We start from the raw sequence: 23,194 nt of genomic DNA, 5'->3' as shown, positions 1-23,194 counted from the left end.
GGCAGTGATATTGCCAAATGATAATTGCTGATTTAGCTGTTTGAGTCTTAGTGAAGACAAACTATTTGTACTATATAACATTAAAGTATTCAGTAAAATCTGTTTGAGCTCATCTCAACCTCACTTTAAATATTTATCTTTACATTGTTTATGCATTTGGCAAATGCTTTTATCTGAAACGACTGACGTATACAGTCAATAATTTTTTATATTAGTATGTGGTGTTCTTGTGGATCGAACCTGTAAATTTTACCATGCACCATATAGTTATTATTAAAGGAACAGTATGTAAGAAATTTATATCAATAAATCATAAAATGGCCCTGATATGTCACTAGACATCAAGAAATCATTTACATTTCAAATACTTCTATCACTGATAACAGTGGTCTGGACAGGATATTGTCATTTAAAAAGTAGAGTTGCAGCCCTCAACTGATGTTTATGTTGTCATTTTGTGTATTGGCCACCAGTTGTGTGATTGCAGTACCAGTTTTAGCCACAAGTTTTGTTATTGCAATACCAGTTTTGGCCAAAATCCTACATACTGTTCCTTTATCTTAAGTGCATTTATTTCCTGAATTACAGTACTAAAACCAATGTGTATGAGATCAAGGTCATTCGAGGTGTTTATTAACCAAACACTATATTGATTTTGTGTTCCCGGGTGAGGAGGTGGTGCGCTTCCGTAGTGTACTTGAAGTGCTTTGTTTTCGCACACTAATTTTTTACTTAATATACTAAAAATTCATCTTTACTACTTCTTAGTTGTTCTTGGGATTATCTAAGTGTACTTCACTGCTATTTTGGGACGCCATGAATATGAACTAAAATGAACTTTAAACATACTATCTCTGTATTAAAAAATGTATTTGGTTGACACTTGTATTGAACTTGAACTCAACTTTTATACAAGGATGGGTTTAAGTTTACTACGGGTGGTACCTAAATACGTTTTTAAAATAAATTTTTAGAATATTTTGGTTCATATTTATGGTGTCTCGGAGTGGCACAGTGAATTGCACTTGGATGAACCTAAAAACATCTTAATATACTAAAAATATATTTATTACTTCTTAAGTGGAACATTAGTGTGCGAAAATAAAGCAGTTTAAGTACACTATGGAAGTGTACTACTTTATCACCTGGGAATGTAGAATTGATATAGTGTTTGGTTAATAATTATGGTGCTTACGTGGTTGTAAGTTTCCTCAAAATGGATAATTCATGGAATGATGTAATGCAGGGTTCCTCAAAAATTTTCCTTGGAGGGCCATAGCGCTGCAGAGTTTGGTTTTAACCCTAATGAAACAAACCTGCATTTAATTTCCAAGTAATCATGAAGACTTTGATTAGATTTGTCAGGTGTGTTTAAGTATGGTTGGAACTAAACTGTGCAGGACAGTGGCCTTCCAGGACCTGGATTCATACATATTATTACCTGTTTAAGTGTGCTTGTAGAAAACTATCCTGTCTACAAAGTGGAATAAAATAACTTACTTTTGATACAAACAAAATTGCATCACTTTGATAGTTGCATAAACATTTTAATATTTCGTTTGTACCTAAAGAAATCTTGAAATCAGTTATCCGTATGGAATAGGAACGTTTAGTTCCGTTTAAAGTTTCTGCTCGGCCAATATTTATGAGAACACGCTTCGGTCACATTGGATTTAACGACTGAAGTCTGTGAGAATTTTAAACTAAACGAGTCTCAAAAGCTCGCAGTTATGTTACGACTTGCTTTTGGGCTGTTAGCAGAATCATCGTTTAGATGTAAGTTAATCCAGGTGGTGTCATCGGATGTAAAACCAGTCCGATCTATGTGCAGCTGGACGGTGTGCGCGCATCACCGGCAGAGGAATCAGCTGTCAAACGGGTGAGAGTCATTTCATCGATTATCAAGAATTCATGCAATTCATCGTATGGCGTTTTGATTAACAGGCCAGTTACCTTACACTTGTTAACATATGAATCAGAGATCTAACTAAACGAAAACAATTTCCCCTGCAGATTGCAACATGCAAATGTCCGTAGAGCGTCTCATTCCACACTGGACCCCGCCGAGGTGCGCAAGTTTCAGGCTATGGCGAGCAAGTGGTGGGATTTGCAGGGCGAGTTTGCTGCTCTGCACTCAATGAATGACCTGAGAGTGCCTTTCGTACGGTAAACACTACAGTACTACCATTATATTATTTTACGTTATTCTTTTAACATTACAAAAGCCGCAAATCAATGTTTCAGGTTTATGCTGTGGTCCTCCATGGATGATGTAAATCACGATGCAGCCTCAGTTAAACGTGTTGTATAATAAATGTGCATTTGATCATTGCATTCTTTAAATGGCATGTATTTTAGTGCTGTGTTTACTCTTCAATGCCAGAGGAAAAGAGATAAACTAGCCATTAATTTCAGTTAGAGCAAAAGAGTAATGACAGCAAGCTGGAGACGAAATGTTAGCATCATGCATACATCTGTGATTCTTCTCATGGCAGCTGTTTCTTAGAGACATGATTATCATTGGATATTGTGAGCATTGCCCCTCTCCTCCTGGGAGCATCCAGACCATAATTTATTCCCCTTCCTTGAACACGGATGAGATGCCATTACTTAAGTGTGTGGCAGTGTTTATGCATGACTGTAGCATTGCCCCGGGGTCTTGTTTAATGAGGAACTTTGCTGCTGTTGCAGGTCATTATATTTTCCTTGAGGACTGTGCGTTTTCTAGAGATCAGGATAAGGAGGTAGGAAGTTCTGTCACAGACAGTGGGGTTTGTTGGTGGAGATGAACTGAGTAAACAGGATTGGCAGTGAGCACCTCAGGGCCTGTCTTGGTCTGAAAGAACAGAGAGCGTGTCCAAGCATTTGGGAAGGGATGTGAATATGTTCCCTTTGGGTCCAGCAAGACAAACTATGAATCTGTTATTGCTTTAGGATGTCAAAAGCATTTGTCTGGCCAGAGGGACTAACAGGAAGACTTTATAAGTGACTCGGGAAGCGCATGATGTGATTAGCTTGACATTTTTTCATTCTGTTTCATTTTCGTCAAGTGTCTGGCATCCTAATACCTTCTTACTCTCATTTTGTGACCTTTGACCCTGTTTACAGGGATAATTTATTGAGTATCCATGGCATGCAGCAGGAGGGCAAACCACTGACTGGTCTCAGAATACTTGATGTTGGTTGCGGTGGAGGATTGCTGAGCGAGGTAATTATGGTATTATGCTGTATAGTTTAACAAAAATGACCGTGTTAGAGGTATTGGTTGTTTGAAATTTGAGAAGCTTCCAGCTAAATTATACATGCTTGTATAACAGCTTCAAGCCAAATGGTTGATATAACATGCTCTCACCCTGTCTATTACTGTTGTATTATGTATCCTTTTGAGACAAATCAGTTGTAGAGAGAGCCTCGCATATATTTCAGAAACATTGCCCAATATGACCAGCAGAGGGCAATGTAAGTTTTATATTTTTGCGATTCTACAATGTTTATTGCCTGTAAAGGGGTCTCACTAAATTGTAATTTATAGTTGTGCATAGCCTCACACTATACGCGCACCTCGCCAAAAATGTACAACGCGTCCGTTTTACGCGGACTGCAAGCGTTGTGATTGGTCCACTAGAACCCCTCCCATCAGGTAAAGAAAATCTGCATCACATTTCTTCATGGGCATTTGCGCTTGCGACGGTAAGAAAAAAGAGGAGTCTGAGGAGTGATTTAACTCGAACTGCAAAAAAGTCGCTGTCACTATCAGTGCTGGTCTTCTCAAATCATACACAACAAGCGGCTACTTCGTTTGTGGGTTTACTGGCCAAGCTGCTGCTTCTTTGACTGTTGCACTTCTACTGTGGGTTACTCAGATACTGCCAACTAGCGGTCTGCGTGTGTAGTTGCAAGTTGATGCAAAAGTATATGAAAACCGGCGCGTATCCACCGAAGCCATGCCGTAATACCTATACTCAACTATGAGTCCTTAAAGGGACACTCCCTCTTTTTGAAAGTATGCTCTTTTTCCAGCTCCCCTAGAGTTAAACATTTTGATTTTTACCATTTTGGAATCCATTCAGCCGATCTCAGGGTCTGGCGGTATCACTTTTAGTATGGCTGCATCCATCGCTTAATCCATTGAATCTGATTAGACTGTTAGCATCGCGCTAAAAACAACCAAAGAGTTTTGATATGGTTCCTATTTAAAACTTGACTCTTCTGTAGTTACATCGTGTACTTAGACCGACGGAAAATTAAAAGTTGTGATTTTCTAGGCAGATATGGCTAGCACGATACTCTCATTCTGGCATAATAATCAAGAACTTTGCTGTCGTAACATGGCTGCAGCAGGCATAGTGATATTACGCACTGCCCGAAATGTTGGATATTACCGACTTTAAACCTGAAAGTGGACGTCTGGAACTGCGAAAGGAAGTCGGGTGTTTGACCTTGATCAACCCCGTTCTATGCAAGACGCGTCGTGTTTCTGCCATACGAGAGCATAAACTTTTCACGTGCAAATGTGATGCGTGATTGACTGGAACGCATTGAGGTCGGAGGAAGGATATTTAACCTCATAAAATCCAGAATTCGAGTTGTCTGGAACATAAATTCTTGGTTTTGAGTCTGATAACATCACACAGGCGTGGTTTGTTGCTGTGGTCGAGGAGCACTCGTAGTTTGTCAAGCCCTCAAACTTAAAAACTTTGCTGTGGTTTGGGGTTAGGGTATAATTTTTGTTTCTGTAAGACGGAATGGCACCACACAGCCGGGATTGTGAGGCTCTTTACTGCAAGCTCTTCACCACAGGCTTTTTTCGGCACTTAACAAACCACATCCCTGTGATGTCGTTAGTGAGAGCCGATGCTAAAGGTGCATTAAAGAATAGTTTACCTAAATATGAAAATTACAAAAGAATCATTTCACTTTTAGTGGACGACATTAACCCTCCGAAGTCATGTCTTTTCTAGCCTCTTATAAGATAACATGATGACGTTTCAATATAATATTACTTATTTGTGTGCAACTCAAGAAAATTAGTCTCATACATTTGGGATGGCATGAGGATGAGTACATTTTAATTTTTAACAGATTTAGCTACGTAAGCCTAAAGGATGTTTAAACTGTGATTAGCACTAACACACTTTTTTTTTAGCCCCTAGGGAGGCTCGGGGCAGATGTGGTGGGAATTGATCCTGTAGAGGACAGCGTTCGGATCGCTGAGCTGCACTCTTCCCATGATCCTGAACTGGGCAAGAAGGTTCGCTATCAGGCCTGCACCCTGGAGGAGCTGGCTGAAGAGGAAGCAGAGGGATTTCATGCTATTGTTGCATCTGAGGTGGTGGAACATCTGGCTGACCTGGATGTGTTTGCCAGCTGTTGCCAGCAGGTGCTGAAGGTGTGTCACAAGCTAACTCTTAGATGAAGCAATTACAATAGGAGTAGTGGGACTGTGTGTGCTGGCTTTTTTCCTGTCATATAATCAGTATTGTATTTCATCTATAACAGTGTAGCTTCTACAGCCTTACCTAAATTGTTCATAGGACATGATTACCTAAATAAAAAATAGATGTGTAGTATGTAAAAACTGGAGTTCTCCTGTGTTTCCAGCCTGGTGGGTCTCTGTTTATTACCACTATTAACAAAACCAGATTGTCCTACGTTTTTGGGATTGTGGCAGCTGAGCAGCTGTTGAAGATTGTACCGAGTGGAACTCATGACTGGGAGAAGTTCATCAGCCCAGAAGACCTGGAGCGACTGCTGGAGTCCGGTGTGTGTCTCCATTTTTTAATTTAACTTTTAAATCTGTCTGTCTCCTCTTTCCATTCATTGATCCATCTCTGGCATTTGCCTTCCACCCTTCTGTTCTTACAGGAATAACCTTATGTTCAACTACTCCAGTGTTTACATTAGCAGTATGTACTACTTGCATTAACCAAGTTCCTGTTCCTCTTTATCCTAGTTGGTTTCTGTGTAGAGGCTGTCAAGGGCATGATGTACAATCCTCTCACAGGAGCATGGAGCTGGCAGCAGAGCACACCCATCAACTACGCATTGCATGCCATCAAACGTAAAGAGGAGCCCCAGCCTGACCGGGTCTGTCCTGAGAATGAGAACCTGGAGGAGCCGGGTAGAGGCACAAGTTACAGCTGAGCTCACTTGAATGTGGGATTTGCAAACAGATTTCAGGGAAAGTCAGAACAAGAAGTAAATTCTTGAAAAGACTGATTCAAGATTTGATGAATAAGTAATGTAATTCATTGCATTGTTTCTGCATAAAACAATGTTTGTGAAGCTACATAGCTCTAAGTTAAGTCTTGGTTAATGCACTTTTGATCCCCACCAAGAGTCTACGAGTCTTTGATGTTTGAACAAAAATTTGTAAAAAAAAAAAAAACGACAATTATAGAATTATTTGATCACACTTAGTGATCCATTGTTGATACTTAATAAAATGGAAGCTAAAAATTTGTCGTTTTTTAATAAGCTTACACATTTCTTTAGTTTGAGTACTACTTTAAACTCAACAGTAAGCCTTTAGCTAATATATTTTTAAAAAAGCCCTTTCCAAAAAATATACTTTCATAGTAATTAGTAATGTTACAGGGCTGCATAACGATTAATCACAACTACTCATAAAAACTAATCTAGTTTTTGTTTACATCAAATGTGTGTGTGTGTGTGTGTGTGTGTGTGTATAAATACACACATGCATGTATATACACTCACCAGCCACTTTATTAGGTACACCTGTCCAACTCCACGTTAATGCTAATTTCTAATCAGCCAACCACATGCCAGCAACTTAATGCATTTAGGCATGTAGGCATGGTCAAGACGATCTGCTCCAGTTCAAACTGAGCGTCAGAATGGGAAAGAAAGGTGATATAAGTGACTTTGAATGTGGTGTGGTTGTTGGTGCCAGACGGGCTGGTCTGAGTATTTCAGAAACTGCTGATCTACTGGGATTTTCACGCACAACCATCTCAAGGGTTTACAGAGAATGGTCTGAAAAAGAGAAAATAACCAGTGAGTGGCAGTTCTGTGGGTGCAAATGCCTTGTTGATGCCAAAGGTCAGAGAAGAATGGACAGCCTGGTTCGAGCTTATAGAAAGGCAACAGTAACTCAGATAACCATTCGTTATAACCGAGATATACAGAAGAGCATCTCTGAACGCACAACACGTCGAACCTTGAGGCGGATGGGCTACAGCAGTGGAAGATCACACTGGGTGTCACTCTTGACAGCTAAGAACAGGAAACTGAGGCTACAATTCACACAGGCTCACCAAAATTGGACAATAGAAGATTGGAAAAATGTTGCCTGGTCTGATGAGTCTCGATTTCTGCTGCGACATTCAGATGGTAGAGTCAGAATTTGGTGTCGACAATATAAAAGCATGGATCCATGCTGCCTTGTATCAACGGTTCAGGTTGGTGGTGGTGGTGGTGTAATGGTGTGGGGAATATTTTCTTGGCACACTTTGGGCCCATTAGTACCAATTGAGCATCGTGTATCTTTTCTGACCATGTTCATCCCTTTATGACCACCATGTATGCATCCTCTGATGGCTACTTCCAGCAGGATAACGCGCCATGTCATAAAGCGCAAATCATCTCATACTGGTTTCTTGAACGTGACAATGAGTTCATTGTACTAAAATGGCCTCCACAGTCACCAGATCTCAACCCAATGGAGCATCTTTGGGATGTGGTGGAACGGGAACTTCATGCCTTGGATGTGCAGCGGACAAATCTGCAGCAATTGTGTGATGTTATCATGTCACTATGGACCAAAATCTCTGAGGAATGTGTCCAGTACCTTGTTGAATCTGTGCCACGAAGGATTAAGGCAGTTTGAAGGCAAAAGGGGGTTCAACCCTGTACTAGTAAGGTATACCTAATAAAGTGGCTGGTGAGTATTTGTGTGCATTGTAATAAGTGTTTATATAAATGCAAACATGCATGTATATATTTAATAACTATTTACATGTGTATATAAATTTTAATTAATATACACGCACTTTTTCTTAAAATGTGTGTATATTTATATATACATAATTATTGTTCACACACAATGTAAACAAAAACTTTTATTCTGCAAACAGTTAGTTTAAACGGTTAGATTGAAATTAATGTTAGATCTACTTGTATTGCGAAATTGTGTTAAAGTTTATCTAATAATCGTTCTAGTATTTCTTTTAATTAACTTGTTTTTAAAAGAAGACATAATCTTATCTAGTCTATTAAGGAGTAGGAACACTACATGGCTTTATTTCCTGATAAACACCATAAGTTGTGTAAAAAATGTTTATTTTATAGCACATTATAATCTGTAGTTGTAATACATCTGATAATATGCATTATGTATATACCTACATTGTGTAGAATTAATTTTGTAGGCAAAAATAAGTTCCAATTTAATTTTTTACCAAACTAGAATGCCTAACTATGTTTCGTGTGGTATCATTTGGTACATTAGTTTAGAACAGCCGCAGGTGTGTTTGACTTCATGCAGATCTGCGCAGACCGCGCGATATGTACGTATCCCATTACCGCGAGAGTGATTCGAAAGCTACTCTGTAGGTACTGTGACGTCATATCCAGATAGGTCTGCGCAGCGTTGCATGATGTCGAACACACCTTGTGTTTGACGCGCTGTGACGTTCAGCAGCTCCACCGAAGCAAACAAAGGAGGATGCCGATCTGCATGCGGCAGCCAAATCCCGTTAAAATGCTTTTATTTTGTTCCACAGCTCCGAAATAGCACGCAATAATGTAACAACTGTCCATTATCATATGGATAAATGAAGTGGCGCAGGATCTGCTGGAGGACGCGGGGGGAGAGAGAGAATGTACTGGGTTGCTGGTTTCGCCTCCTCCCGGTCGCTCGTGATTGATCTCGGCCGGAATCAGAGCCCGTCCTTCGGCTTGTGTGGCTCTGATGAACAGCACTTATTTTATGGGTACGTAGTAGCCGTTCCGCTGCAGGATTTCGGTGGGATCATGTCGGGATTGGTGTCGGATTCCTGGTGGAGGAAGACTCTGTATATCACCGGCGGAGCGCTGCTGGCTGCCGCGGCATATCTGCTACACGAGCTCCTTTCCATCAGGTCAGTGTTTGGGGCCTCGTGTGATGTATTAATATATGAAATGGCTGCTTATCGTTCATAATTCATGGAGACGTTTGAACAAACGAAATGGGCACACTATGTTAAAATAACAACAGGATTCATCACATAAAGTATAATTTATCTTATAGGTCCTATAATAGGAATTGTATATGTATTAATTAAAGCTAATGGTCCATATGGGACTCTATTGGTAATGTGTTGGTGGGATGTTATCTTGTGCATGGAAATCAAGTGAACACTATTAAATCCCACTGTAATAAGGTCGAAAACACACACATAAAATATTTTAATGGTAAACATGTGATTCATACTGGCGTTTGTTAGGGCAACCATTAGAATTGCATTATTTATTCAGCAGGGTTTTGAATGGTGTGTAAGGGAAGATGCACCTCTGTCTTTCTCTATTTTGCTTTGGATTGGATCGAATCACGTTTTGTAAATCAAATGCACATGCAGTGTTTGTCCACACGTCAGCTTATGAAAACGCCCAGTCATCAGTACAGAAGGGAATTGCACTTGTTTACATTTTTTCTGCACTGAAACAAAGTCTGGAAGTCATTCAGTTGGGATCTAAGCATCATGGTCTTGTAATGCACGCAGATACATTAAGCGTCTATTACAGTAAATGGCCCTGTAAAGATCGTGACTTGTTTGTTTGACGCTGGAACGTGATGTCCTTGAGTTTTATTGCACGAACGACCTTTCTTCAGTTTCTGTAAAATCTGCATACATTTATGTTAACAATATTGACTGCTTTTGGAATGGGATAATTGGATTCGTCTGCTAATATGATGTTTGTATCAACAAACCTTTAATTCCCTGCTCCTAAAACTACTCGAGGAATTTTCAGCACCACAAAGCAGTGGACAGCACCATGACGGCTGCAGGGTCCTGCTGCATTAAACTGACACTGATGCTTCTAGCAAAAGAAAATGATAATGAATACATTTTAACACAGAAAAATGGTCTTTAATCTATTAAATTTGTATGTATATACGAGTAAAGATTATCTTAGGGGCACCATTTGGGATTCCTTAAATGTCACACTGAAATAATCCTCTGGAGAACTTTTACTAACCATTTAAAGTTCCCAACTCTCCAAACAATCAAAAATGTTTATTTATTTTTTATTTGGAATATGTTAGACTTAAGGATGCTTATAAATTAATGTGCTCCCAAACACAGACAAAATTAGCTTTTCAAAAATATTAGCATTCAAAATGCTTAACTCTTCAGATCAACAATTTTTATGATGTCATACTTCAGCTTCTTGTAAGATACCAGTCTGTGAACTAAACTAATGTCATTTGCTATTTTAAAAGTGGGATTAACCACTTAAAGGTGCAGTGTGTAATTTTTAGAAAGATCTCTTGACAGAAATGCTAAATAATATACAAAACTAAATTATCAGGGGTGTATAAAGACCTTTCATAATGAACCGCTATGTGTGTATTACCTTAGAATGAGACATTTTATCTACATACACAGAGGGTCCCCTTACATGAAAGTCGCCATTTTGTGCAGCCATGTTTTTACAGAAGCCCTTAACGGACAAACTTTTTAACTAAGTTGTCTCCAACGATGACATGTTTGTCCGGTGGCGGCTAACGTAGCTTTTCTATGTGTTTCAAAAGCAAGATGTTAGCAGTGGACTGAGCCGTTGGTTGCATTTTGCAACCTCACCACTAGATGCTGCTAAAATGTACACACTGCACCTTTAATATGTCCCACCCAAACTTCCTGTTTCAGTGGAAATTACGTCAATACATCAAACAAGCACATTTCAACCCACCTTTAAGCTCTCCAAAAAACTAGTTTTTGTTGACAATTCCCCCAGGAATCTTATCATAGAGATACGGTTTTAGTGTAGTTGATATTTGAACACCACAAAGCAGTGTGCAGCATCTATAATATCAGTAGTAAGTTCATTAATGATAATGAATAATGCTTCTGTTATTCTAATTTTAGGATAAGTAATATCTCATTACAATTACAAAACCTCAAGTCAACTCTGATACTATACCATTATCATAAAAATTTACAAATCGCTTTTAAGTTTTTACAAGGTTCGTCATAAAAATGTGTCCCTGATTCATTATCATAATTGCTGTTTTTTATATTTGAATTGAGCAGATTGCAGTATGACAAATTCATCCACATTATTTATGATCTTTAAAGGATTTTTTGCAAGTCCAAAATGATATATTTTCCTCCCCAATAAAACAACTTGATTTAGAGAGCTACACTCTTAAAATGGCTGAGTTATTTTTGACCGATAATGGGTAAACATTGGATCATTTTGACCCAGCATGGGGTATTTTTTAACCCAGCACATGTTCTGTCCAATGTGGGGTATAATAACCCAGCAGTTGGGTTAAAATAACCCGGCCAGCATTGGGTCAATTTTTAACCCAGCACGTGTTCTGTCCAATATTTACCCATTATGTGTCAAAAATAACCCAGCCATTTTTAGAGTGTAAGAGTTAACATTTTATGACAACTACTAAATACTAGACTGTGTTGTTTTGTGAGAGGTCTTAAGCTATTTGGATTCTAGTTGTTTCAGCCTCAAGCAGTTTTAAAGATCCCCTACATGCCTGTTCCCTCACTCCCACACATCCCTCCTTTTCATCCTAATTACAGTATAAGGTCTTTTTTCCACTGCGCTCTCAAGAAAAATAATCCCATAGCACCAAATTAGGGTTCTTTGGCTTAATAGCAGATCTTGTTGTGGGGCTAAATGGTCATTTTTAGGTTTGTGTTCCTGAAGCTTGAAATAAAGCATGCATGGTGCTCACAGTGATTGCAAAGTTCATATGTGTGTGCATATCTTAAATGTACTGTAAATATTTATTGATAAAAGCATCTACCAGATAAATTTATGTAAATGTTTGTTCCCTAAAGAACACTGTCTTTACTTGGATATGCAAATAGTGTAAAAAAATGTCTTTCGGGGAACCATTTAGGATTTTTTTGAATGTCACACTGGTAAAACTCTTTGGTAGATCCATTAGGAGTGCTTAGGTTTTTTTTACTAGCTAGTTCTTGTAAGAACTTTTAACAGTTCCTCCAGGACCCCATTTATACAAGAGAGGTTTTAGCACACTGAAATGAAAAAAATGCCTAGAGGTTTTCTCAGAGGGTACTTCAGAGTGCCCCACCTGTCTGGCTTCTGAGAAAAACCCACATGATTCCTCAGAACAAGTTAAGTTTTAGGTTGAGATAATGTAAAGATTAATAAAAACCTAAACACCTTAATAAAAATGAATAAACATGGCTCATCATTTATGTTAGTATTTTATCATGTTTTTTAGGAAAGAGGAACAGCTGGATTCTAAAGATGCCATCATCCTCCACCAGTTCTCCAGGCCAAAGAATGGAGTGCCAAGCCTGTCACCTTTTTGCCTGAAAATGGAAACCTATCTGCGTATGGTTGATCTGCCCTATCAGGTATGCATATGTTTTAAAGGAGCAGTTTAGATAATTAGATCATTAGTTCAATTATGTTTTTTGCATATTTAAATACACCTCGAGTTAGGAGTAGGTCTACATACTGTATATCTCCATATTTAAGAGTAGGAGTGTGCAGGCCAAAAACTAACACGGGTTAGTTGTAAGACTGTTTACATTGTTGCAGGATTGAGCGATGTGTTTTTTCCTTATTGATTTCACACTGCCAAAAGACTATCTCCCACAAATTATTGGAAATGTATAATGTTTTTCTAGTGAGTTATTGATGAACGAGTGTTTTGGTGGCATGCAAGTAAATTTTTTCATTGTTTCTAAGTTGTGTGTGTGAGATACCAAATCCAATGCTATGTCATATTAATCATTGTCTTGTTGACTAAAACACAGCATCATTTTGAAATATGTCTGTAGCTCTTAGCAACTTTTTTGGTAGGCTTGAAAATATTTTGACCCATCGAGGTTAATTGTAACACTGTGTTACAACTAACCCCTCAGCACTTATGATATGAAAACAGATAACGTTAGCGTAATTCTTGCCGTTGTTTTAAATAGGCTACACACAAAAGATTGCTGGCTGCCAACAAAATAAATGTACCTGTTTTAGCAAAAATCATACCTGTTTTTGTTCATATCTTTAATATTGATTGAATAAGGTCACGTCAAAGATTGAAATCATAATAAAATGAATGGCTAAAATCAGACTTTGATGTTCATTTTCTCAGAATTTGATTTTGAAAGTATGGTTTTTACAGACTGGGTCATATATAAAAAAAAATTTGTCATAATTGTGCAGCTTTTTTCTCACATATTTAGACATTTGTATCCATTTATAATTGAACTATTGTTAGAAAAGGGCTGGATGAATGAATACAGTGTGGATACCTGTCTATTATAGATGCATATATAAACAATATCCACTTCAAGTATATAGACAAAATAGTATTGAAATATTTGCCTGCAAACTTAATTTTAGCAAGTGTTACAACTAACCCCCTGCCTGTTACAATTAACCCCACCTATGGGGTAGGTTGTAACGTTTGCACTTCTGTCACATTTGGTGTCATTTAAATGTTCATTTGTAGCAGAGATATGTGTGTTGCTTATGTAAAAATATAATTAATCAAAACCAAAAAGCGTTAGGTTGTGCCCCGGTTTCCCCCTACCTATTTTGTAAATACATAGTTTGATTTTACAATATATACAATATAAATCAAACATTATTTACTTCTTTTCACCCTCTCTTCTACATTTTGCCTTTGTATCCTTCATTACAGAACTACTTTGATGGAAGTCTGTCTGCTCAGGGCAAGATGCCGTGGGTTGAGTATAACTATGAGCAGGTGTGTGGAACTGAATTTATTATTGATTTCCTCGAGGATAAACTCGGTATGAGTTTAAACAAGAATCTGAGCCCTCAGGAGCAGGCAGTAGCGCGGGCCATCACCACAATGGTGGAGGAACATTTGTACTGGTGAGTCATGCATTTGCCTTTAAAGTCAGATTTCTGCTTTTCGGCCAAATGGTCAAATATGCTCCTACTGATTATTCAACTATGACGAATAAACTTTTTTATGCTGTTTAATACAAGCAAGGGCCTAAGAAAATGAATTTAGAGTCTTTCATCTTGGCTTAATTTGCTCTCCAAAATTACCCAGACCCCCAGAGCATTCAATCAAATATAAAAATTATAAATATAAGCACTTTTGGTGAAAGTTACTTTTAAAGGCGGAGTCCACGATGGCTTTGGAAAAGGAGACGGGCCAACTACCAAAACACACTTATAGCCAATCAGCAGTAAGGAGCGTGTCTACTAACCGTCATCGTTGCCTGGGTTGCGTATGTGTGGGGCTGGTCTATCAACAGAAGGTCCAGATTCTATTGGGGTAGGGGCGTGTTTGTTTAGGTGATTTCAAATATCAACATTGGCTTTCAAACATCGTGGACTCCGCCTTTAAATGTATTAAGTTACTCCTCAAAAATGTAACTAATTGAGTTACTTTTCACAAAAAGTACTTTTAAGTTACTTTTTCTTACTTGGCTGAGGCTTGATCTCTTCCAGGCCTTGCAGGTGTTTCAGAAATTGCATATTTTCCACTCAGGCGCGCACGCATAGAGTGCATATTTCTACATGACTAAGTTCAGTTTAATTCAGTACATTATTTTTTTTTTATCAAATTAATTAAACTGAAAGTGACTCGCATTTACTTAAAAAAATCTCAAATATTAATGTGTACATTTATAAAGTTATGCGTTACTTTACTTGTTAGTTCAGAAAAGTAATATTACATAATGCATTTTGCTTGTTATGCGTTACACCAACACTGATGATAAGTAAGGAATAATTGATGACGGGCCATTGAATTATTTGAAAATAATGCAGACACAAGGTGGTAATGCAGCCACGACGCCAAACGGTCCTAACTTTGTCTCTTTTGCTTTGCACATCGTGTCTTTAAAGCACTTTGTACACACTCTCATATTTATTGATTTAATAATTGATGGGTTTAGAAAACTGCCAAATGAGGCTCCAGTTCTGTGCTGGAGTACTGCTGTGAATGTCAGCTATAAAGCTTGCCGAGCAAGTCCATTTATTGACCTATAAATGAAACCGATGGGTGTTATTTTAGGAATTTGGCTTATAGTACTGAAATGCTTTCATCAGGAAATGGATCTAGACCCTAACAAAAGTATTGGATTATAATAAGTTCAATGCTCAAAACACTTAGAAATACTGGTGGATATGGAAATACAGTACATAGTGTACAGTACTAGTTCATGGAGATAATTTATTTAGTCATTAATGAAATAAAATGGGTAAATGTTGGTAAACTGAAAGTTGGGAATATTGTAAAAGTTACATGTATATCAACAGTAAAAGCTGTAGCATTCAACATTTTCATAACACAGTGAATTCAACCAGTGTGAGGTTGGGATGCGACTACACGTTTGTCCAATTAATAATGATGTCACAAAGGCCACAAAATTTATACAGTAGCTTTAAATCTGTTCAAGGTAAACCTGGATTCTGTAAGTTCACACCCGTGGATTGAATTGGAGTGAACCCAGAGATCAGACCTTGAAGCATTTTTTGGATGAATGATTTTTATTAATGCTTTGCCTTGCGAGCAAAGAAGTTAATTAGAAGATGGTTTTAATTAATTTGATTCAGATAATCACAGAGCAGAGAATTAATTTGAAGTTTAATCTCAAAGGGCAAACTGAGTTTGTCTTCAGTTAGCTGCAACACATACCAGTTTTTAAAGAGTATGAATTATACATAAACACATATTATGATGGTTCACTTGTGTACATTATATATTATTTATATTTTTGGATGATATTTGCCAAATAAATGCAACATCTATCAAAATACAGTATATAAAAAACGTTCTGTGCTATGTTATCACAAAGTATTTTTTATTGTTGTTTTATATTTTATTACCTTTTTATAACTTGCACAGTCTACAAAAGTAGACCTACATTTTACTTCAAGATGTATCCTGTGTATAACTGTGTATGTGACCAATAAATAAATTGAATAATACGTAAAGTAATAAGTAAAAGCTTGTCTTTCCCCAATTCTCTCATCTCTTCTCATCCTGTCTCTCAGGACCATGGCATATTGTCAATGGGTGGATAATGTTCATGAAACTCAGGAGATGCTGGACCTTCCTGGACCCCTCAGTGATCTGCTCAAATGGATTATGTGCCACCTGACAGGTGGGATAGTGAAGAGGGAGATGTATTGTCACGGCATTGGCTGCTTCACTAAAGAGGAGGTTTACACCCTCATGGAGAAAGACATGCGCACACTGGCCACGCTGTTAGGTGAGGAATAACAATGCGTAGTCTTGCTTTGACAACATTACAATGTATGATGGTAATGATGAGATTTTTTTATATATATAAAAAAAGGAAAATATGGTAGCTAAAGTCAGCTATACTGCAATCGTTCAGCAGTATTTCTGTCACACCTGCATTGAGAAAGTCTTATATTTTTTACATTTATTACAAGAACCAGAAAATTGCTTATTGTGCTGGAAAATGCTGTTAGGTTTTAGCGGTGCTTTTCTGCATTACTTTATTACTTTTAACACAAGGTTGTTGGCAGAATGCATACAATGTAGTGTTTCAAGATCAGGGGTAGTAAACTGATGGATGCAAGTTTAATCCTCATAGATGGCAACTTATGAGCTATGAATAGTGTACTCTTTAGCAGCACATTTAACCTTCTGTGGCTTAAAGCTAAAAGGGTTCAGTTATAGATTTTTTTAGGTTATAGATTAAACATATTTAAATTCTAAACACATTTTAATGGCTATCTTACTATAATGGTTATTTAATGGATTATCAGGGGATAAGAAGTACATCATGGGTCCCAAGCTCTCCAGTGTGGATGCTACAGTGTTTGGTCACCTTGCACAAGCCATGTGGACGCTGCCTGGCACACGGCCTGAACAGCTTATTAAAGGTAAGCGGGACCTGACAACTGCAATTAAGCCTTCGTAATAGGAGCATAATACTTGTATAGTGTTCCTGTAGGTCAGTACTAGAGTGGTTCTGGGTTCGATACCAGGAACACACATTCTGATCAAATGTTGTAATGCACTTGTAAAGTCACTTTAGATAAAAGCGTCTGCCAAATGCATAAATGTTAATTTAGATGATTGATCCAAATTATTCTCACCCAAAAACATTTGTACTATTTCACTTTGTCTTAATTTCTATCTTAATTGGGAACAGGACTGTTTAGTTTTAAAATATGTTTCGGGGAGAAAATAGTTTTTTGGGTTAAAAACGGCATGATAGCAAGCAAACAAAGTCAACACTTTCTTTTTTGGCAAACTGTTCTTTCTAAAACAATTTTCATGCAAGGCAATTTGTTAAATGTTATTCAGTTCATCCACTAGATGGCATTCATGCTTTTGCAAGTATTTCGATTTAGTCATTCATCAATATAAACCATTTTGTTATTCTGGGATGAAAAGGGGTAAAGTGGGACATATTTGCTTAATCTTCTGTCATTATGTGTACATGTCTCTTTTTCTAAATTCATCAAGTTCATGCTAAACCATAGGGTGTAATGACATTGATGTCATTTAAATTTGGCAAATAACATGGAGCAATTTGGATTATATTTTATTAATATAACAGACTTTTTGTGAAATCCAGGCTAAAGTCTCATAATCTAATCTAATGAAATTTGGAAAGTGAAGTTTGATTTTACATCGATTTCAAGCTTTGACATGACCTTACTCAGTCAATATTAAATATATCAAGGTTATATTTTCACAGAATGTTCTTTACATCAGTGGTTCTCAAACTGGGGGCCACGAGATGGTGCCAGGGGGGCCCCAGTTTTATGAGATTTTATAAAATAAATTTATCATGAATTCTGTGTTAAACCAAAAAAATATAAGGCTACTAACCAACAGCACTACTTTGAATATTTTTTTATGTTTTGTTTAATTAAAATGTTACATTTTAGAACAAATTTGTCATACATTTTATTTGGGGGGGCCGCGAAGAAATGCACTGTACACAAGGGGGGCCGCACGCTGAAAAAGTTTGAGAACCACTGCTTTACATTACATATAGGATGGTTTTATGTAGAAAACAGTAAATCACAAAAGTGACTTTAGCTGGATTTTCACAGATTGGGTCACTAGTAGCATACTACCTATATTTGTAGGGGGGTGGGGGGGGGTTGATATGAAGGTAAATTAGCGCCTAAAAGATTTGCACGCACAGGATAAAATTTGTGAAAATGTACGTGACATTGCAAGCGGAAAATAAATTTTACGTGACAAAACTGCAAGCGAAAAGGGATCAGCAAATGTTGGGTTATTTCAGGAAATACTTTTCCCTCCGTACGCAACAAGTCATTTACAACTGGTTTATTTTACACACAGAGACCGATTCTGCGTAATTTAATTCATGTTTGCCGTTTTCATGAAACTGTGTTTTTGATTGCACACCACTGTTTGCAGATTAAAAACTTAGGTCAGATGCATACAGTCATTTAGCGTAAATATGAAGTTTCAGTTTTATGAGGCATGAATTACACTAACAATTAACAGTACAATGATGCAAAACTTGTTACTTCTTACGCTTCCAACTTGATTTACACCTTAACAAAACTATTTTACACTTGCAATGTCACGTATATTCTAACGAATTTTGTACTGCGCGTGCAAGTCTTTCAGGTGCTAATTTACCTTCATAGAAAAATCCATCCGTTGGGCCAATGGCGGAAACCATTCGGCAGGGTGATGGGTCCTGCGCGTTCGTTCTTTTCCACCTCTTACCGATGATGTTTTAAAGGTCACGTTCTTCCTGATACCATTTTTTAAACCCTAGTTAGTGTGTAATGTTGCTATAATAGCATAAATAATACCTGTAAAATTATAAAGCTCAAAGTTCACTGCCAGGCGATATATTTTCTTCAATAGAATTCCTGTTTAAAAGCTTACAACGAATGGCCAGTTTGGACTACAGCCCTCTATTTCCTGCTTTAATGACGTCAGTAAAACAGTTCGTTGACTAAACTCCGCCCACAGGAATACGTCAGTCACCAGCTTTGGCTCAAACGGCTCTGCTAAGCTAAGCTGCTATCGAATCACAGCACACTAAACAAACTACACAATCAGAACTCGATACGTATTTCTGAAGGAGGGACTTCACATAACAAGGAAGACATCAGCCTGTTTTGAGGAAACAGTGAAAACAGCGCTATACAGATGAGTAAATTGTGTGAAAAATACCGCGTTTTTTACACGTGAAACATGAACACATGTTATCTTGCCCACTATAAACACAATCAAAGCTTCAAAATCACAGACAGAACGGGAGATTTAAGGTTATGTAAGACATGCCAAGATTTAACCCTGGTAGGTAGAGTTAACTGGTTCATCAAACCAAATAATTCAGTCGATGTGCCTATGCTTAACCCTATAGACCCCTTCACGGTTCACGTCACAGGCTGTTCCCACTGCGCATGTCGGGGTCAGAAAAGTCATTACAGCTGATTGAGTTGCGTATTATTCGGTATCGTCAAAAATGCCTACTTATGTCGTGGGCTGTGAAAATCGCACGAGGTCTTCCGTTAAGTTTTCGCGATTCATGCAGAATCTCAAAAACAAAAAAATACAACATCTGGCATCTGCGTCTGCAAGCAATTAACGTGCAGACTGGGACAATGCAAAGATCAAAGAGGCTCGTGTTTGTAGTGCTCACTTCATTTGAGGTAAGTCATCATTTTTCAGCACTGTTAGATTAAATTATAAAGCCTAAATGGTATGAACAGTTCGACCCCGTGCTGCGCGCGCACCCGATAATCATTCAATGTTTACAAACCTTGAAGGGGTCTATAGTTAAAATGAAGTGGTTCGTCAGACCAAATAAATACAATGAAAAGGCAGACGATACGCCTACTTAATCCTGGTCATTGATTTGGTGTAACAAAGGATACATCAAATTTACTTTTAGTCAATAATTCAAGGTAAGTCAGAATGAAGTCACACATCACAATTTATTAGCCAGGTAAAAAATCATAATTCAAAAGCCAATTAACAGTCCGAATCAAATACGAACCATCAATCAATAAACACGTAATCATATGAAAGCATTGCATACCTGGCAAAAGTACAATACCAAACAAAAGGACAGGGTTCATCTGGCTACAGAATTTCCAAGTAAAGTAAAAATGCATGATGCTGTGTGCAGAGACACAACATCATGGGGTTCCTTTCTAAATATAGAAAATCCCCCCTAATCCTTTGCAAACTTTCCTTATATATCCAGAGAGAACAAAGCATTGTAATAATGATAGAACATTGGTAGTGATTGATTGGATCCTGTGAACTCAGGGGCTGTACTTAATCTGCATACAGTTGGTGATTGGTTTGTAAGCTTAAAGTGGGAGGTGTCTCTCAACATTGAGTGAACTTTGCTTAATTTATTGTTACACTGTAACATTAAAATCTGTTGCTGTTATATGAGTGAAACCATTGAACCACTTGAACCGATACATTTTAAATAATATCAAACAAGACCAGATTTAGATTTTTTGTGCATGTAAAATGTAACATTTCATATACATTTATCTTCAAATGGTGTCTTTGACGATGGTATACTATAAAAATGAAGGTCATCTTTTTTTGGCATTCCTATTCTGACACTCAACAGCACAACAAAACATTTTGTAGCGAGTTATCTTGCTTTTTTCACTCGTGTCTAATGCATTTCCAACGTTTTTCTGCCACCACATTGCTCCACCACATGACGTCTACTCGCAAAAGGTCTATAGTGAGTTGTTTCCCCGTGCACCCATTGGTCATCCATGCTGTGTTCTTTGGGAGGAGCTATTTTTGTCAGGATCCTAAATTAGCCTTACATATTGCCCCTTTACATTATTTTACTTTGAGCTGAGACAAATTAAAACAAAAAGCAGTAATTCGGTTAACAAGGTGTGGTAGGTCTCTTAATGTACACATCAATGGCTTTATTTCATTTAACACCAAAGGAGATGTTGCTAATTGTAAGGATGTTATTGCATTTAATCTATTGTGTGGAAAATGATCAATGTTGACAAAACTGTCCCTTTAAGAAAGCTACACAATGAATGACCTCCTCACCCGTGTCTGACATTTGTTCACAGGAGAACTGATCAACTTGGCCATGTACTGTGAGCGCATACGAAGGAAGTTCTGGCCTGAATGGTTTGTGGACTTAGAAGACTTCTGTTATGACAGCGATAGTGACACCACCAGCGGGACGCCCAGCTGCCAGCTAGACCTTGGCCTCTTTTCTAGGACAGACACTTTTGAAGAAAGTGAACTAAGCTCTGTGTCACATGCTGACACACACTCACAAGCCTCGGAGCACTCCGGACGCTCCCTCTCTGACTCTGATATTGAAGTAGATGGTTCAGATGTTGAGCAGCAGGTCAAGGGTTAAATCGAATAACCTCTGGCCTTTCTCAGACACCACTGGCTATATTTAAGGGGTGAACTTTTGTTATTATGGGTCACATGGTGGTCCACAATTTCCAGTCTGGATGAATCTCACTTCGATGGAGATAAAGAGTGTGAGATAGGAGCTTTAACATGATGTCAGTCATGGATGTGTATGAGATTTACATCACAGAAGTTGGACACTCCGTTAAGCCCCCTTAGTGAGAAATTTAGTCGCAATATGTGAGTCACAGAAAAAAAACTCAGTTCCACTCAGAAATCTCGGCTGTTTCAATCCGGCTTAATTTTTAAGAAAACCAACTTCTCTGTTATTTGACCAGTTAAGTTTGGTGCAGTTCAGGAGAGATCCAGGAGATGTGTACATTGTTGTAACCCAGTGTTTTACTGCTATCATGCTGCATAGCCTGAAGTGCAGCATTGTTACAAACAGCATCCCTAACTTTAAATACTGTCATAAAAGGGTTATTGCTTATTTGTTTGCTTAGCGCTTTCAAATAATACGTCATGGCTGAAACATATTAGCTTGCTTGATCCTGGACGTTTGTGTAAAGTTGACAATTAGACTCTGATTTGCTTTGTGCCAACGTAAGTAAAGTTGTGCCCTCGCTTTCTTAACCCTGATCATTCCCGCTTCCAGATCAGCCGAAAAATATGGAATTCATAAGAAATGACTAAATTAATTTATTAAACAATTACACTGCAAAAAATAAATTCTTACTTGGTTATTTGCACTGAAAAATACTAAGAGATGCTTGAGTTAAGATGCATTTTCTTAAGCAAAATGACCTAAGAAAATAAGTCTAGTTTTTAGATAAAAAATATAAAATTTGGGTGAATTTGTGCTTCAAATAAGCAACGAAACCTGGCAATGGGGTAAGAATTAATTAAGCACTTATTTCAAGATTTTTTTCTTACACCATTGACAGATTTCTTTGCTTGTTTTAGGCACAAATTCACTTAAATTGTATAATTGTCTTGACTTATTTTCTTAGGTCATTTTGCTCACAAGGAAGGTGCATCTTGATTAAAGGATTTTTTGTTATTTGTTCTGAAATAAAGAAAAAAAATACTAAGTAAGAAAGTAATTTTTTGCAATGTAAAGGGATAGTTCACCCAAAAAGAAAGTCACATTTTGTTATAAAACTCTATACATTTGTTTTTGTCTGATAAATAAACACAAAGAGTTTAGAATATACTTTATTGTCAGGAAATTTGTTTTGGACTCACAGCTGCAATAGTATTCAAACATACACACAGCACACAATAGACAATAATCACAATATAGGAATAATATAATACAAAAAAGAAATAATAAAAATAGAAAAAAGAACTACATACTATTTTAAAATATTAATAGATACACTGTAAAATATTTGCTGTAATTATGCAGCTGGTTGCCAGTAACTTACTGTAGAAGATAAAGACTGAAAATGTTTCATGTTCTTTTAACTTTGAACAAACTGTTGCCAGTAAATAACATAAATGTAAAATCTACAGTAAGTTACTGGCAGCTAGTTGCCAGTAATACCCAGTAGTACTGTAATTTCTACAGATTTTTTTTACAGTGTACCCACTGAAAGGAAGATATTTTGAGAAGCCAACCAGAAGCCTCATTGACTTCCACAG

The 23,194-nt window shown here is 37.5% G+C and overlaps 2 protein-coding genes across 2 annotated transcripts; both read left to right on the top strand.

Moving 5' to 3' along the window:
* The first annotated feature begins 1,193 nt into the window (after positions 1-1,193).
* Positions 1,194-6,459, top strand: coq3 (coenzyme Q3 methyltransferase). Its single transcript, XM_055210451.2, has 6 exons — positions 1,194-1,879; positions 2,014-2,166; positions 3,109-3,208; positions 5,147-5,389; positions 5,602-5,761; positions 5,954-6,459. Exons 1-6 carry the CDS (start codon positions 1,731-1,733, stop codon positions 6,142-6,144), a joined length of 996 nt encoding a protein of 331 aa, XP_055066426.2. The 5' UTR covers positions 1,194-1,730; the 3' UTR covers positions 6,145-6,459.
* A 2,145-nt stretch (positions 6,460-8,604) lies between these two features.
* On the top strand, positions 8,605-22,932 carry faxcb (failed axon connections homolog, metaxin like GST domain containing b). The gene is made up of 6 exons (XM_055210450.2): positions 8,605-9,104; positions 12,440-12,575; positions 13,868-14,064; positions 16,204-16,421; positions 16,948-17,064; positions 21,253-22,932. The coding sequence occupies exons 1-6, from the start codon at positions 8,845-8,847 to the stop codon at positions 21,549-21,551; spliced, it is 1,227 nt and encodes a 408-aa protein (XP_055066425.2). The 5' UTR covers positions 8,605-8,844; the 3' UTR covers positions 21,552-22,932.
* Positions 22,933-23,194: the final 262 nt, after the last annotated feature.

The sequence above is a fragment of the Misgurnus anguillicaudatus genome, chromosome 10 (assembly GCF_027580225.2).
Source record: "Misgurnus anguillicaudatus chromosome 10, ASM2758022v2, whole genome shotgun sequence".
NCBI classification, from domain to species: Eukaryota; Metazoa; Chordata; class Actinopteri; order Cypriniformes; family Cobitidae; genus Misgurnus; species Misgurnus anguillicaudatus.
The sequence above is the reverse complement of the archived record's forward strand: the minus strand, read 5'-3'. Positions and strand labels throughout refer to the sequence as shown.